Raw genomic sequence first — 15,814 nt, forward strand, 5'->3', positions numbered from 1 at the left:
CCTGCAAACTCTCCATTATACACAGTAATGGGGGGGGGGGGGGGGGGGGGGGGATTTTATTGTCCTCTAAATCAGTCAGCTGCAAATTAAAGGATAGATTCACCAATATGCTTTGGCTACTTTGTCCTGCTCTGGCAACTCTAAACACTATTTACCTAGCTGGTACACCAGTGAATTAACAGCAAAACTACATCAAACTTGATTTGAGGTTGAGCCTATGTATTGGTAACAACTGTAAAGGAAAATTATAGGGATATTATGGTTTCAAAATTAAGCACAAAGGCACCCAAGCAGCCTTAACTCTGCCTGTAACATCAGGAAGAAAGCAAAAAGGGGGTGCGGGGCGGGGGGGCGCGGGAGGAGGGAAGAGAAGTGTAGATTAAATAGATTAAATTAATCTGGGACCTCAAATTAAAATGCTTTACTCATAATCCTGTATTAATTTACCAACACAGAGTTGGGTGCCCTATGTTTAGATTTCTATTAAGTATATTTTTATACTTGAATTTCCAGGGGATGAAACCGTGTTGTAAGAGAATTGCACCAGGAGTGCAAATTTTTTTAATCTGAAGTTATCAATGCACACTTTCAACATGTTTTTCCTTTTGGTCTAGAAATATGCAAGATGAACACAGTGCCTGGCTAGCATTCAATGATCAAATTGGAAAGCGAAGAAACTAACACTGAAGAGCTCAACTAAGATACCAAGCAGAAGAGCAAATATATTATATATCTAGAACAAAATGCTAGAAGACTACCATTCCTTAGATAGGCAAAACACACTGATCAGGTATTCCATAGTGTGTGTTCAGAGTCAAACAGTATGATAATTTTCACAACTTCTACAGATATTTTTTTCCAGTAGCCCTTAATATTATGGTTGACAGTGCCTGACAGAATTATTCATGACTAACAGATGCACATTTTAGATTCTAATAACCCAAAGTAGGGATTGTAATTGTTCTGTATTTCCTTTAGTAAACATATTTTTGTAAAGTACTTTGTATATTGGTTCAAACAGTAGAGACATTTAAAACTTCCTAGCAGCAGAGACTTTTTCATTCTTACTATGAATGATTTTTAAAGTTTTATAATGGAAACACATTCAAAGTTGTGACGTAATAGGAAATAAATTTTATTTTTACTATACATGATATTAAGATGGCAGAGCGGTTGCTATTACCCCCTCCCATCCACTCCTAGAGCTGCTGCGAACAGCTGGCTTCAGCCACGACAGCTGCCTGCCATGTGTCAGCTACCAGAGCTAAAGCCGGTTACTGTGAGGTGGTTCAGAGGGTATGGGATATACCCCAACCCCAGAGCTACCGCGAACAGCAGGCTTCAGCTCCAGCAGCCGCCAGCCAGGTGCCTGGGGTATACCCCAGCCCCAGAGCAGATGGCATGGATGTGGCCTGGCAGTGTGTCTTCACCTGTCAGCCAGCAGTTCACAGCACAGGTCCACCGACCAGCAGTTGGGAACCACTGGCATAAAGCTACAAATATGGGCATCAAATAATGCACAAAATTAGAACTGATGAGTACTCATGCTAGTCCCTTCCATTCAAATTCCTCTATGGCACCAATCACACTACCTGAACCCGTTCCAGCAATGCATTAGACAGGATTCATGTGTCACAAGTAGTTCCCTCTCAGAGGAAAAAAAAAAAAAAAAAAAAAACGAATTCTAGAATTATGTGCTCTCTGCATTTATGCGGGATATCAAAGACAAAATGTGCCTTGTTCTGCTAAAGAGCAATGGTGAAACAGGAAGTAGTTCTTAGGTTCTCTAGAAACTTCAATGTTGGTCTAGCCCCCTCAAGAATAGCTTAGGTCTTCTTGACACTACAGAATTTTGTCAACAAGTTATATTGCTTTAATAAAAGCGCTTTAGCTAAACTGCTGTTGCATGTCCACACTATGCTCCCTCATGTCAGCATAGCACGTCTGCACTAGCACATCTTGCAACAGACACGTGCACTGTGGGTAGCTATCCCACTGTGCATCTGGCTGCAGGATGCTTTGGAAAGGGTTTGCAATGCTTCATGGGGCAGGTACAATATTACATGATGCATGTTTCTCAATCTAATCATTCCACAGTCATCCTAGTAGATTGCCAGCTGCTTCTCAACTGAAGCATACATGGGGGAAAGAAGGGAGTGTGACAGGGAGCTTGGGGACTGAGGGAGGATAATACAGTGTTTGTTTGTGAAGTGTGTGTTGGGAAACAGTGTGGGGGAATGTAGTCTATACAAACAGCAGCCTAGGCAACCAATCTTGGGGGAGGGAGACATCTCACATTAGACCCCCAGCTCTGTACTGTAATTTCTCCCTCTGCTTCCCCAAGCAGCAACCTCCTCTGCCCGCTTGAGGATTTCACTTTAATAGTTCTGTGATTCTCTCCAAGTTTTCTTACAGATCCTCAGCTACCAGGAGCAGCACCCTCAGCAGCGCCATGAACTTTTGATGAGGAATGTCAATACTTCGAAAGCTCTGGGAAGCTGAAGGAAGCATGCCTACAGGGCAGCAGAGTTCAAAACAGTTAGCAGAGCAGTCTCAGTGGGCACCCTGAGATACTGAGGGAGGCCATTTATGTGGACATAATGAATGACAGTACCTACAGACAAGTTCCCTGTAAGCTGCACCATTGTTATGTTTGCAAAAACTGCCTTTTGCCGACAGAATTGTGTAGTGCAGACAGGGCTTTAAAAGTGAGGTTTAACAATGCAAGTTTGAGGCTTTTAGGTACTCTAGGTCCTAATAATTAAAAACTTTAACACCCCTAAGCTACTGCCCCCTCTCTATACATTTCTTTTTTTCCTTCCCCATTGAACTCACTAATTTTATTTTGTAATACCTATTTAAAATTGTGTCTGATCATAATTTAATAGATAATATCAAAAAATTAAGTCAACTGCTTCTCAGGAAAATCTTCCCGAAGTTGTATTCCATTCCCCATTCTTGCATTTTCTCCCCTTCAGACCTTCTCCCCACACTTAGCTTGATAATTGTTATTCGTCCATGCATTTCCTATCAAAATTAGATTGTAAGATAGTATTTAGTCAAAGGATTTCATATTCTGTCTCTGTACATACATAAGTAGTTAGCTTACCCAGCGTCTCCCTCATATTCTTGTACAAGTTTATGGAATCTGTATCTTTCATGAATTCTCTTACAACTTCCCCCTGATCATTTTCCACAACCAGCACTTCTTCTGGCTTAGCCATACGGCTAACCATTAATAATCGAACCTATGTTTAACAAAAAAACAAAAAACAAAAACAAAAAATTCAACAATTTTAGATTAAAGACAAATTTAGGATTCAGTTCAAAATAAATGCTAAAATTACCTGTCAAATATGTCAAAGCACTTGAAAATAAAAAAAAGACTTTATGGTCTCCAACAGATTTAACCCTTGACACTTATGCCTATTTACAAAAAACAAGTTACTAAGACAGGTATTAACTGCCCCCCCCCAAGCCAAAACACAATTCTGACACTATCAAAAGATAGGTCACTGCCTACAATTTGACAATATTGACCACAGGCAAATCTTAATCAATTTGTCATGCAGAGTAAAAATAAATCATGAATGTACAGTTTCCAAATATAATCATTTCTGCGGCTTCCATACATCAGGATGGGAAACCTATAATGTGACAGAAGCAACAAACTGCATCAAATAATTCTGGTGGAAGACTACTTAAGCCTGACCTATTCTCGGGGTGGTGAATGTATGGCCCGTGGCTTGTTTTGATCTAGCCTGCGAGGCTCCCCTGAAGTGGAACTTATTGCAAGGCCAGTTTGTTTAATGTGCAGAAGGTAGTCAAGGATGGTAGATAAAGGAGAATGCTGAAGGAGCTACCCGGTAGCGCACACACCACATCGAGAATCTTTTCAATTTCTGAAGGTAAGTCATACAGATGCTCTGCACCCTACTGTGTAGAACAGGGCCACTCAATACAGCCCACAGTCCATTTGTTTGCGGCCCTCAGTGTGGTTTGGGCTTATGCAGGGCTCAACACGTGGCCCACAGGTGGGAGTCAAAACAAAAGAGTAGTCAATAGAATGGTCTTCTGTTAGATGCATTTTAGTCATTAAATTCCCAGACTGTCATTGCTCATTAAAAGTGCTGTCATATGGGTGGAAATCGGGTAAACATTGCATTTTATTAATATCAGCAGAACTGACTTAAATGGGATCTGCGTGTTATGTAGTCTTGCCTTAATCTTTGTATTCGTGCCCATCAGTTTGAAAATTATTTGCATATATATGCAATCACACTTAAGTTGTGACCCTTGGCATTTGCTGTGAGTATCATTGTGGTCCCTGGGGCTTCCGAAGTTGAGTAGCCCTGGTGTTGAAGGACCATTTGTACTTGTTGTGAACAAGTCAATTCTAGCTCAGAACCATCCAGGAGCCATGTCTTCAGGTGTAGCGAGTGGAGGTTCAGTTGGGTGACATAGGGGCCGAGATGAAGGAGATCCTTGCTATAAGGTAAGTAGATCAGTGATGCAAGGCACATGGCCATTAGAGAGGGGAACCATGGTTGGCGGGGCAATGTGTAAGCTATAAGTATTAGATGGGCTTTGTGTCTCCTTGTCTTGTGGGCTGCCCAGTTCAAAAGGGATATGGGAAGAAACGCGTACATTAGGTGGGATGTTCAACTGATGAGGAAGTCATCTCCCATTGATCCCCTGCTGATACCTGCCCTGGAACAGAACAAGGGACATTTCTTGTTGGATTATGTGGCAAACAGATATATGGTGGGGTGACCCCACTGTTGGGAGATGTCTGCCAATATGTGTGGATTCATTTGCCACTTGTGTTTGATCAGGAGGGCTCTGCTGAGTGTGTCTGTCATTGTGTTCAAGGTGACCAGAAAGTGCACAGCGGTAATATTTATGTTGTATTTCAGGCACCAGTTCCAAAGTGCTATGGCCTCTGTGCAAAGTGCTCAAGATTGGGTTCTGCTGAGACAATTTATATAAAACATTGCTGTGACGTGGTCTATGTACAGTCTGACATGACTGTTGCTGATGAATGGGAGGAATTTGATGCATGCATTCCTGACTGCATGGAGTTCCAGGACGCTTATGTGTAGGTTCTTGTTGCTGCTGGACCACAGACCCTGGGATGTGTGATGTTGTAGGTGGCACCCCATCCTGTATGAGATGTATCTGTTGTTATGGAGACGGATGGTCCTTGTGAGTGGAAGGGGAATCCGGAACAAAGGTTCTGTGGGATTACCCACCAGTATAAGGACTCCCTTACTATCTTTGGGAGGACTAGGGATTGGGATAGTGGGTGGACATTGGGTCTGTAAACCTGTCCCAACCAGCCCTCTAAGCATCTCATGTGAAGGCAAGCATTGTTGAAAACAAAAACTGTACACTGCCTTCTGCCCCAACAGCCAAAGGCCTTTGAGTACCATTGTGTGGAGGCTGATGTTCACCATAAGATGTTTACCAAGGCCATAATTTTTTTGCAATGGTCCATAGGGAGGGATACAGTGGCCCGTGTTGAGTCAAGGCATGCTCCTATAAACTGTATCTTTTGTGTAGGAGACCGTGTCGATTTGGCTTCATTCATGTGCAGGTTGAGTTGTCAGAACAGGTGTCTTGTGACTGACAGAGAATGGCATGAATCACTGTGTGCCTTGAGGAGGCAGTCATCCAGGTAAGGAAATATGATAATGCTTTGTTCTCTCCAATATGCTGTGACAACCGCCAGAACCTTTGAAAAGGCCCTCGGGGCCGTACAGAGTCTGAATGGAAGCACCTTGTATTGGTAATGTTGAGAATCTACAACCAAACGAAGAAAATGCCATCCACCCTGCTCACAGATGATGTTAAAGTATTGATCTTACAAGTCGAGGGACAAGAACCAATTGTCCTGTTCCAACACCAGTCATATAGTGGCAAGCGTTATCACCTTGAATTTTTGTTTCTGAACGAATTTAGTAAGGGCTTGAAAGTCTAAGATGGGTCTCCAACATCCTGATCTTTTTTCCAATCAAGTAGTGGGAGTAGAACCCCTTGCACCTAAATTGTATGGAGACTGGTTCAATTGCACCCATGAGCAAAAGGTGCTCTACCTCTTGTTCAAGTAGAATCTCATGAGAGTGGTCCCTGAAGAGGGACTGGGAAGAGGGTACAGACACGAAGGGGATAAGATGCCCCTCTCAATTATCTGGAGGACCCATCTGTCAGAGGTTATACACTGCCAGTTGTTAAAGAAGGATAGCAGTCACTGATGGAACAAGTTTGCTTGCAATGATGGCGTTGAAATAGGTGAGAGGCTTTCAAGACCCTCAACCTGATATTCACATTTGCTTACTGGACTGCTGCAACTGTTGGGACTTGGTAGAGGAAGGGCATCGTCATTGGATTCTGCCTCTGCCTGGTTGATGTTGGGCATCTGGAGGGTATCGAGGTCTCGGGCAGGGCTGTTACCTATATTGTCTTCTTCTAGGTGCCTGGTTGTGGATTCCTACAGACTGAAGTGTTACTCTGGAGTCTTTCATGGAGTAGAGAATTTCATTGGTGTTAGCTGCAAACAACTTCTGACAGTCACAAGGAAGATCTTCTACTGTAGCTCGAATCTCTCTGGGGAATGGAGTGGAGTTAAACCATGACACCCTTCTTGCAACTACTGCTGTTGTGGATCGTGCAGCCGTGTCAACAGCATCTAATGCAGCTTGCAATGTTGTTCTAGCAATCACGTGACCCTCCAATACCAGTGCTTTGTACTGTTGTCTCAGGAATATCTGCAATGAAGTCGTTAAGTTTGCTGTAATTTCTGTAGTAGTATTTGCTTAATAAAGCCACGTAGTTAGAAATGCAAAATTGTAAAGTGGAAGATGTGTATATTTTACGTCCAAATGAGTCAAGTCTTTTGCTATCCCGGTCAAATGGAATGGACCGAAATTGTTACTGCTTAGATTTTTGTTGTGCAGCCTCCATCACGAGGGAATTAGGTACTGGGTAAGTAAATAGAAATTCAGATCCCTTGGGAGGAACATAATATTTCTTATCTGTTCTCTGAGCAATAGAAGAGATTGACACTGGAGTTTGCCACACTATCTTTGCTGGTTCCATTACTGCTGAATTAATTGGCAGTACTATTTTAGATGGTGTTACCAAGTGCAATGTGTCAGCTAACTCATGCTGATTCTCCACAATCTCCTGAAGAGGAATGTTTAATTCAGCAGCTACACGTTTAAAAAGGCCTTGGAAATGTGCAATGTCATCTGAGGTAGTTGGAGATGGGGGCGCAGACCCTCCCTCCACTGGGGCGGGGGGGGGGAGGGTGTCGTCATTTACGTCCAGGGAGGCTCCCCTTCATGTATTTGTTTAGAAGGGGAATATTGCACTCTGTCATTTCCAGCATGCTGGCGCTTTTGATAACACTGCCATTTGTCCCAGTATTGCCAGTGGAGGTATGGCCCATGTGGGGGTACCCAGGGATTGACATAATATGAAGGCATATTCTCAAATTCTTGGTAGGATCTGGGGGAGTAAATAGTCTGATCTGTGTAAGGAGAACTTTCTAGGGAAAAACCCCTAGACAATTCATCTTCAGATTCAAATGAAAATTTTTCCTGAGAAAGTGATCTCTGTGATGTTGACATAGCAGGAGAGAGATCAGGGTCTTAACAAAAAGGTGTGTAAAAAGTAGTTGAGACTAACAAGTCTCTGTGTTGAGTGCAGTGCCCAGCTGGCATTGTCGGTGCTGTAGCGGGAGGCACGAACACTATTTGAGGCACTGAATCATGCCTCGGTGCCAAGGAGACGAGCACCGTGTTAGGTGTCTCTGTGGTGGAAACAGAGGTGCCTGTTGATATGGTCAGCACTGCACTCTTATGCTACGCTGGCGAGATTGTATCAGTGCCAAGTGCTGCAGCAGCAGATGAGGCAGGCAACTTGAAGCCTGACACAACAGAGCATAGTTTAGCACATGTCTGTTAGCTGCGCTGGCAGCTTCCGAGACGCCCAGAGCATCATATGTACTGAGACGCAGTGCTGCTGCTGATCTCAGTACCGGCCATGAGGGAGACTGCCATTTCAGTGCTGTAGCCCCCTGAGGAGGTAAAGAGGAGGCTTGCTTTTTGGTTCCTTAGGCTGTTGGCCTGAAACTGAAGCTGGTCAGAGAATTTTCAAGTAAAAAATAGCTTGAGACGGAGGACTAGGTCTTTGTCTTTCCGCATGCACGATTTCAACTTTGCACCATGAGGGCATTTTTGGGAGATATGCTGCTCTCTACATGAGATACAGAGTTTAAAACGCAGTGAGCCAGGCACGACACTGAAACCAGTTACTAACTGCGGAAAGGTGTTAACTGGAAGAAAAACTTATACTAATATAGTTTTTTAAAATTAACTAACTACAATAATAAACTGGGGAGAGAAAAAACTTGTTTTTTAAACAGAAATAATTATGTAGACGTGCAGAAGCTAGGGAGCACTGCTGAGTCTCTCTGTAGCCGGAGTCAGTAAAGAAGGGGGAAGGAAGGGGAGATGACTTTTAAATACATGTTTTAAACTAGTAGATAAGGATAATCTTAGAGGACTTGACATGCTTACGAGGCATCTCAGACAAAAGAAAAAAAAAGGGGGGGAGGGCAAGTTAAAATGCAATTTCCAAACTTCTGTGATATTAGAAGATCAATAATTTCAATATAACATTAATGCTTAATGTTATTTAATCAAAATCCTTATTCAAAATGTTTCATTCAGTTTGTATTATATGCATTATTAGGTTATATCATTTTTACCACTGACAAAAATTTAGATGCCCTGAACTAAGTGGTGTCCCTCTAAGTACTCTGAAGTATTAATGCACAAGGTACCAAACATATAGGCGTGCCACAATTTAATAACTCAAGGGGTATAGCATCTATTCACCAGGCAAAGCCAGATTGTTGTCAAATATTGTCTTATATTAAGGCACTAGACATACAAAGTACTGATTTCGTATTATGCAAGATGCATGTAAAATGGTGCATTCACCTAAACATAAGATTTCCCCATTACCTTTGACAGAACAGGCAGATAAAGCTGTCTTCTGGGAGGAACATCAAAATGCTGACTTCCCGAAAGCAATGGAGAAGCTGATGTTGAAAATGGACTCTCTCTATAAAGTTCAGCAGCCAAATGATTCCAGTATTCAAGACAAATTTTAAAAATTTCAGTTTCTTCAACTTCTGACACCAGCAACATATAGTGAAGAGCCTACAGAAATGTAATTTTCACAAAATTGGATTATTGGTCAGTCAATATTTTCTATGGGTAATACCTTGATGCTGAAACTTTATTTATACAAATATTTTTAGTGAAAGAATGCTTATTTATCTTTGCTTTAACATTTAGAAACCAATAGGAATTATGTTATAATTACAGTTAGATAACAGCACCCCAAGAGTTGATCAGCCACAACTATGACCACAGGGAACATTTCTAATATATGCACCTATACTTGTCAAAAGTTACAATAACTTGACAAAGATGATAACTTTTCAAAATAATTGAATTTACATGTGTAACTCTGATTAACTGATATCCATCTCATGAGTCTCTGCAAGACACTGTGGTTTAACAGTTTCCTAACCAAAGTGTTTGTCCAACAGGACAATACCAGAATCTACACTGCCATAGCATTGGGGGGGGGGGGGGGGGGGGGGGGGGGGAGGGGAGATCAGCATTTTGAAGAAGTCTTTGTTGAATGCATTATCTTTTACTTAATGATAATGTAAAATCTGAGAAGGTAGCTATCTAGTCTGCTGAGAGAGGAAAGTCAGACACATTGCTCTTCCAATAGAAATTTTAATTCAGTGCAGGACACTTGAAGGAGAAAAAAAGATGAGCTACATGCTCCAAGCTTCAATGCTCTCCTACCTAATCTTTCCCACCAGCTCAACACATCATCCTGTATCACCAGCCACATGTGGACAAGATCAACTGGAAGAAGTGAAATACCTTTTAATGTAATCCGCAAAGGCCATGAACACTAGGAGAATCAACTCATCCATAACTAAACTGACTTAAATCAATGCAACGTGACCACAAAAAGTTATATCAAATCAGTTTCAAGACGATCGGAACACAGCTCTAAACAGTTTCATTTGCAATGCCACTTGAGTAGCACAGAACCCTATGCAGCTCCCACTACTGGTGGACTCAGATTTCAAAAGGTAGACATGCAATATGGCGTAGAAATTGAAGAGTTATTTAAATAGGATAGCAATGGAAGAACTACAGGTTGAACTTCTCTGGTCCGACAACATCCATAGTCCAGCATAATTTTAGTTAGCTGGATGTCTACCTACTGTGGGTGTTACCAAGTTTCACGCTGTCCAATAGTTTGTTTATAGCCACCAGTCCTGGCACCCAGCGTTCTGTGCTGTTTGCTCTAATTTACCCCTAAATGTCTCCTAAAATCACAATAAGTAATGTAAGTGTTAGTAATGCCACTAGACAATATTGACCTCCCATGATCCATCAAATTCTCCAATTTGGCTCTGATCAGGTCTCAGGAGTGCTAGAGTAGAGACGTTCAACCTGTAAACATGCTTTAATATATATTTGCCTTCACACTGGGAAAAAAAAATTCACCCATAACTATTGTTAGAAATGTGTTGCTTATGTCTATTCCATATTAGGTGTGTGCATGCTGCATGTACTATTGTTAGAGGTTTTCCTCTTATTGGTATCCTCAGGGCTGGGTATAGTGCCCTCGGAAGTCAGCAGACATGCACTAGAGTAAGAGGCACAGCTGGCCGTCCACTCTCTCAGTTCTTTCTTGCTGGTAACTCCAACAAAGGAGTAGGAGGATGGATTATGGAATGGTCATAGCAACATATTTTGAAGAACAGTTACAAAGTATTAGTAATAGTTTTCTTCAAGAGTTTGCTCCTGTCCATTCCATTCTAGGTGACTCAGAAGCAGTACTCTTGAAAGGGGGCTCAGAATTCATGGACATACTAACTGCATCACTGATCTCTGGAAACTGGTATAGTCTTTTGCCTGCTAGGTAATGGCATAGTGGGATACAAACATCCAAACCAACGACCAGGTACTGGTTCTTCAGACGTTTTGGACTTGCAGGACATTCACCTGCTCATCGCAAGTCCATATACAGACAATTATCTAGGATGATTCTCCATTCAGATCTTCCCTGCTAAGGTATGAGATTCTAGTCAGCAGCTCAACCAAAAAAAAATTGTTTCTACTTGGGTAAGTAGGAAGCTCCAGGGTAAGACTTTCCGCAATTTAGAAAGACTTGTCAAACTTGATCCGAGCAGGCCTATTCCTCTGGATTCAGCAATTATATAACCAAATGCAATAATGCAAGGTTCAAGTGAAATAACCTGCCATGGTCTTACGAGATCAAATCTGGGACAGAGAAGGCAAGTGATGCTACCAATGAGGTCCAGAAGTGTGCCAAATCAAGTCTAACATGGTCACACTGGTGCTATCAGAATAACCTCTGCTTTGCCTCTTGATTTTTAGGAGAACCATGTGAACCAAGAAAATGAGGACAGGCATATAGAAAGACGGTCTGCTTAGGAGAACAGCAATGCATTGAAGAGGGAGCTCACTCAGCGAGCAGAAATGATGGCATTTCCTGTTCTGCCTGGTGGCAAATAGGTCCACCTTAGGAGGCTCCCACCTCTGAAAGATGATATCAATGATCTCTGAGTGAAGAAACTATTTGTGGTAAGAAGAAAAGGCTCTGCAGAGGTGATTTGCCAATAGATTTCAGGCTCCCATGATATGTGTTTTGCCTTAAGGTGAATGGTGTATTTCATGCAGAAATCCCACAGCCACTGGGGCCTCCTGGGAAAAGGCCAAGGATCGAGCCTCCTCTTGCTTGTTGATATAAATCATGGATGTAGTACTGTTTGTCAGGACCTATAGCACTCTGCCAGGGATCTGAGGAAGGAACTCTTGGCAAGCTAAACCAGCCTGAAGATAGGGAGGTTGGGTGGGTCCCAGTGGCTTAATGGATAAGACATTAGCCTCCAGACCCTGGGATTCTTAGGAACAGAGGCCCTAGGACAGGCATGTCCAAAGTCCAGCCCGCGGGCCAATTGCGGCCCTTGTTCTGGTTTAATACGGCCCCACAGGTAATTTGGCAATATCTATCTTTTAAGGCCCCCAACGAATCCATATGTATTGAGATGAATACATTGTAAAATCTCAGTTAATGTCAGTTAGTCTAAATCAGTTATAAATATATTTGGATACAACATGTATACTTGGTGTTATGTTCCTGTTCATATTTTTTGAACTTAAAAGTTGACAGACAACCTTTATTACCAATAATATGTAATGTACTTTACAATGTTCCTGACATATATTTCAGCTTCCTGGATTTTTTTTTCATCTGGCCTTCAGATATGAAAGGCAGAGTGATTTAACACCTGTTTAGATTTGTGATCCATGTGACGAAATAAAAGTATGCCGTTTGCAATAAACTTTGCATAAAATAGTTAATTTGCATTTAATTGTAATGGTTCAAATAATGTCAGGCAAAATGGTCGGCCCTCACGCATGTTCACTTCATCAAATCTGGCCCTCTTTGAAAAAAGTTTGGACTCCCCTGCCCTAGGACATGAAGCTGTTGAGGTGGCTCTCCCTCCTACATGTAAGTAAGACTAAGGCTACAGACAGTAGAGGAGCAGCAAAGGCTACCCCTTTCATTACCAATCCTGGGCCTTTCCACCAGGTGAGAAGTGAGGCCTGGAGGCAGGACAGTGAGTTGAGTCTTAATGGTGCCTACTCAGTAAACAGATTTATGTCAGCCACATCTGGAGGTACAACCTTGTGTATTGTACCATATAAGTACTTGCTGACATGCGTACCAACAGTGTGAAGCAGATCTGAACAGTCATTATTGGGCAAATGATGACCTTACATATTAGATCTGACAAATCTGGAATTGAGCCTCTAGAAAGAAGGTTCTGGCTTGGGTCATGTCAAGCTCTGCCCCAATGAACTCTATTCTCTGAACTGGGACCTACCTGTGCCCTATCTTAGCATGTAAACAACCTCTGATCAGCCAGTTATTGAGGTGTGAATAGATTTACGCACCTTGATACTTGAGAGAGAGGCTGCTAATACTGCCATAAGCTTCATAAAGACTCATGGGGCTGCTGACAAGTTGAAGGGGAGAGTGGTGAAATGGTAGTGGCACTGAGCCACTAGAAAGGTGAGAAAACTTCTGTGGCTGTGGAAGACAGATGTGGAAATAAGCATCCATTAAATGAAAGTAGGTGTAACAGTCTCCTGGATCTAGGAAGGATCTGATGGAGACCAGAGACACGGTGTGGAACCTCAGTTTAAGGTAAGTGTTGAGGCAATGCAGGTTCAAGACAGTTTATAGCCCCATTTGGCCTTCAAGGTTAGGAAATACTAGGAGTAAAACTTCTTCCTTCTCAAGTCTCAAGAAACTTCCTCTATGATTTCCACAAGTTGGAAGGATTATATTTCCTGGGCAAGCAGTCACTGGTGAGAAGGGCCCCTGAAGAGGGGCAGGGTAGAGGATGGGCAAACATACTCAAAGGTGTTACTAAGGACCCAACAGTCCTGTATTATCTACGAACAAGCTTGGCTGAAGGGCAACAAGATGGACCAAAAGAGGGGATGAATCTGGAACAGAGGTTGGTATAACATTCTAGGGTGGTCTTCAAAAGCCTGTGACACACTACTGGGATGTCTGAGAGCCCAACTGCGAGGCTAATGTCCATTGGAGAGGTTTATAAACTTTCCTCTTTCTTTTGTAAGTAAAGCTCTGCTCTGAGGGAGACTGTGAATCTGGAAGACTGCTGGCGTCAAGTATTTTCTGGAGGCCGGCAATATGTGAAGGCCTAAAGCCAGCAAGGTGACCCCTCACACGTCCTTGAAGTTTCAAGTGCATCTGCTCTGAAAACAAAGAGGAACCTTCAAAGGAAAGATCCTGGATCAAAGAGGAAAGTCCAAGAACTGGAACTACCAACAAAGCCACATGGTGACTACTGATACCACAGTCCTAACAGCCAAGTCATCCACATCCAGAGCTCACCTGGAGGGAGGTCCTGGCCATACTCTTTGCAAGATGGCCATGAAATCCTGCCTTGACTCCTGTGGGAAAGAGTGTTTGGATTTGGACAATGACCCCCTATAGATTAAAATCATACTCTCCTAGCAAAGCCTGGTGTGGTCAGAGTCACATGAAAATGTTATACTATACATACACATCCATCTCTCATGCAGTTTTTAAATTTTAGCATGTAATTTTGTTTTAGTAGTGGGAATTGTACCTTCCTATATATTTGTACACTCTACTCAAGACTGCAGTCTTTGGGCATTGTGATATAAATAAATGTAGTATCACTGCATACAAATGTGCAGGACTCGACAATTGGGGCAATCTACTCACCCATGGGGAGTAGATTTTAGCCCGGCATGGCGCCGCAGCGCAATCAGCGCATGCGCAGTGTGCCAAACCGCCTGGCAAGCAGGGCTTGCTGCCGCTTGTCAAGCCCTGCAAATATGCAATTAGCAAGCGCTACCAAGCAAATTATCTTCAGTAGGTCTAAGTTTAAGCACTTGTTAATTATGGGAATTTCCACCCAAAGACTTACTACTCTAAATGCTACAAATTTAGTTCAAGTAACTACAGAAGGAACACTTCATTTAAGGTACTCAATCAGCACAAGGACATACAAAGCAAACTGACCACAACTAAAGAACTTACCTCCATTAATGTTTCCCTTAGATTTAATCTCTTTTCTATAAGCTGACCGTGTTCCTTAAGAAACGTGCAGAGAAACAAGCTAAGATTCTGAATAAAGTTCTGTTCATCGTCTTTTCCATTGGAGTATGCAAGTCGGATGTTCGTGTTTAAAGGAAGCATCTAATAAAACAGGAATGAAATTTTCAACTCAGCAGTTTTTACACTTTTGCATAGCATGGATCACACCAAAGGTATTCCAAACAATGTCTCCTCCTATTTGCAATTGTGCAACATACTTGTAGAAGCCACAGCAATATTTACAGAGAAAGTGAATGTTAGGGAATGTGTGGGTGTTTTTAATTGACAAATGTTTTGTCCGTTTTAGGGAAAAAATTCTCTGCATTCCCCTGTTCACCACCTCCCTACAAATGCTTTTCTCTTCCTCTGCTTTCCCCATTGAGAGCACTCAGATATATCTATATGGAAAGATCCCAAAAAACGTGAATTAATTCCATTAATCTTTAATATACCACACAGTGCCTACATAATGGGCATCTGCCTTCAAGGGCTACCCATAATAAAAATAAAAATAATCTCAATACATTGTTTGACAGCTGCTTTAACACAACAGTATTGACATTAAATTATTTCCAACAAGAGCAGGGAAACCTAAATCTATAAATTGCTTCCAGAATTATATTTTAGTGTTAAATATAAATAAGTTTGGTTCTAATATAGTTTTATCTTTATAAAAATTCAGTCAAAGTCAATAAGCAGAAGGAATTCAAATGGAAGAGATTTCTTGTGAGGCCTTGAGAACAAGACTGGCAGAAAAATTTCTTGGATGCTATGGAACTGCAAAAACACCTTTAGCAAGAAAGCCAGGAGAGGGAACAGTTGGACCTTAAAAAACACTGTGTACGGTGCTTCTGACGTAAGGGACCCGATTTCAGAGACCCTTTTGGCTGAGGTGATCTTCTAGGAGAGTAGTAGAAGGCTGACACTAGTGGTTTGAAAGGAGCGCCCATGAGCCTTGGCAGAAACAGATACAAGTCCCAAGAAGAGACGGGTTTGCGGACCTGAGGGTTTGCTCCAGTTC

At 42.1% G+C, this 15,814-nt stretch overlaps 1 protein-coding gene across 3 annotated transcripts in view; it reads right to left on the reverse strand.

Annotated features, from left to right (window-relative positions):
* XPO1 (exportin 1) overlaps nucleotides 1-15,814 on the reverse strand; it is a 68,278-nt gene that overhangs the window by 15,177 nt on the left and 37,287 nt on the right. For all 3 annotated transcript variants that reach the window (XM_075925550.2, XM_075925549.2, XM_075925551.2), the window contains 3 exons: nucleotides 14,737-14,895; nucleotides 9,033-9,230; nucleotides 3,110-3,248 (listed from right to left, as the gene is read on the reverse strand). In XM_075925550.2, coding sequence (XP_075781665.1) covers nucleotides 3,110-3,248; nucleotides 9,033-9,230; nucleotides 14,737-14,895 — 496 coding nt within the window. The remainder of the gene's footprint in view (nucleotides 1-3,109; nucleotides 3,249-9,032; nucleotides 9,231-14,736; nucleotides 14,896-15,814) is intronic.

The sequence above is a fragment of the Pelodiscus sinensis genome, chromosome 3, assembly GCF_052426305.1.
Source record: "Pelodiscus sinensis isolate ZL-2025 chromosome 3, ASM5242630v1, whole genome shotgun sequence".
In the NCBI taxonomy this organism is placed as follows: Eukaryota; Metazoa; Chordata; order Testudines; family Trionychidae; genus Pelodiscus; species Pelodiscus sinensis.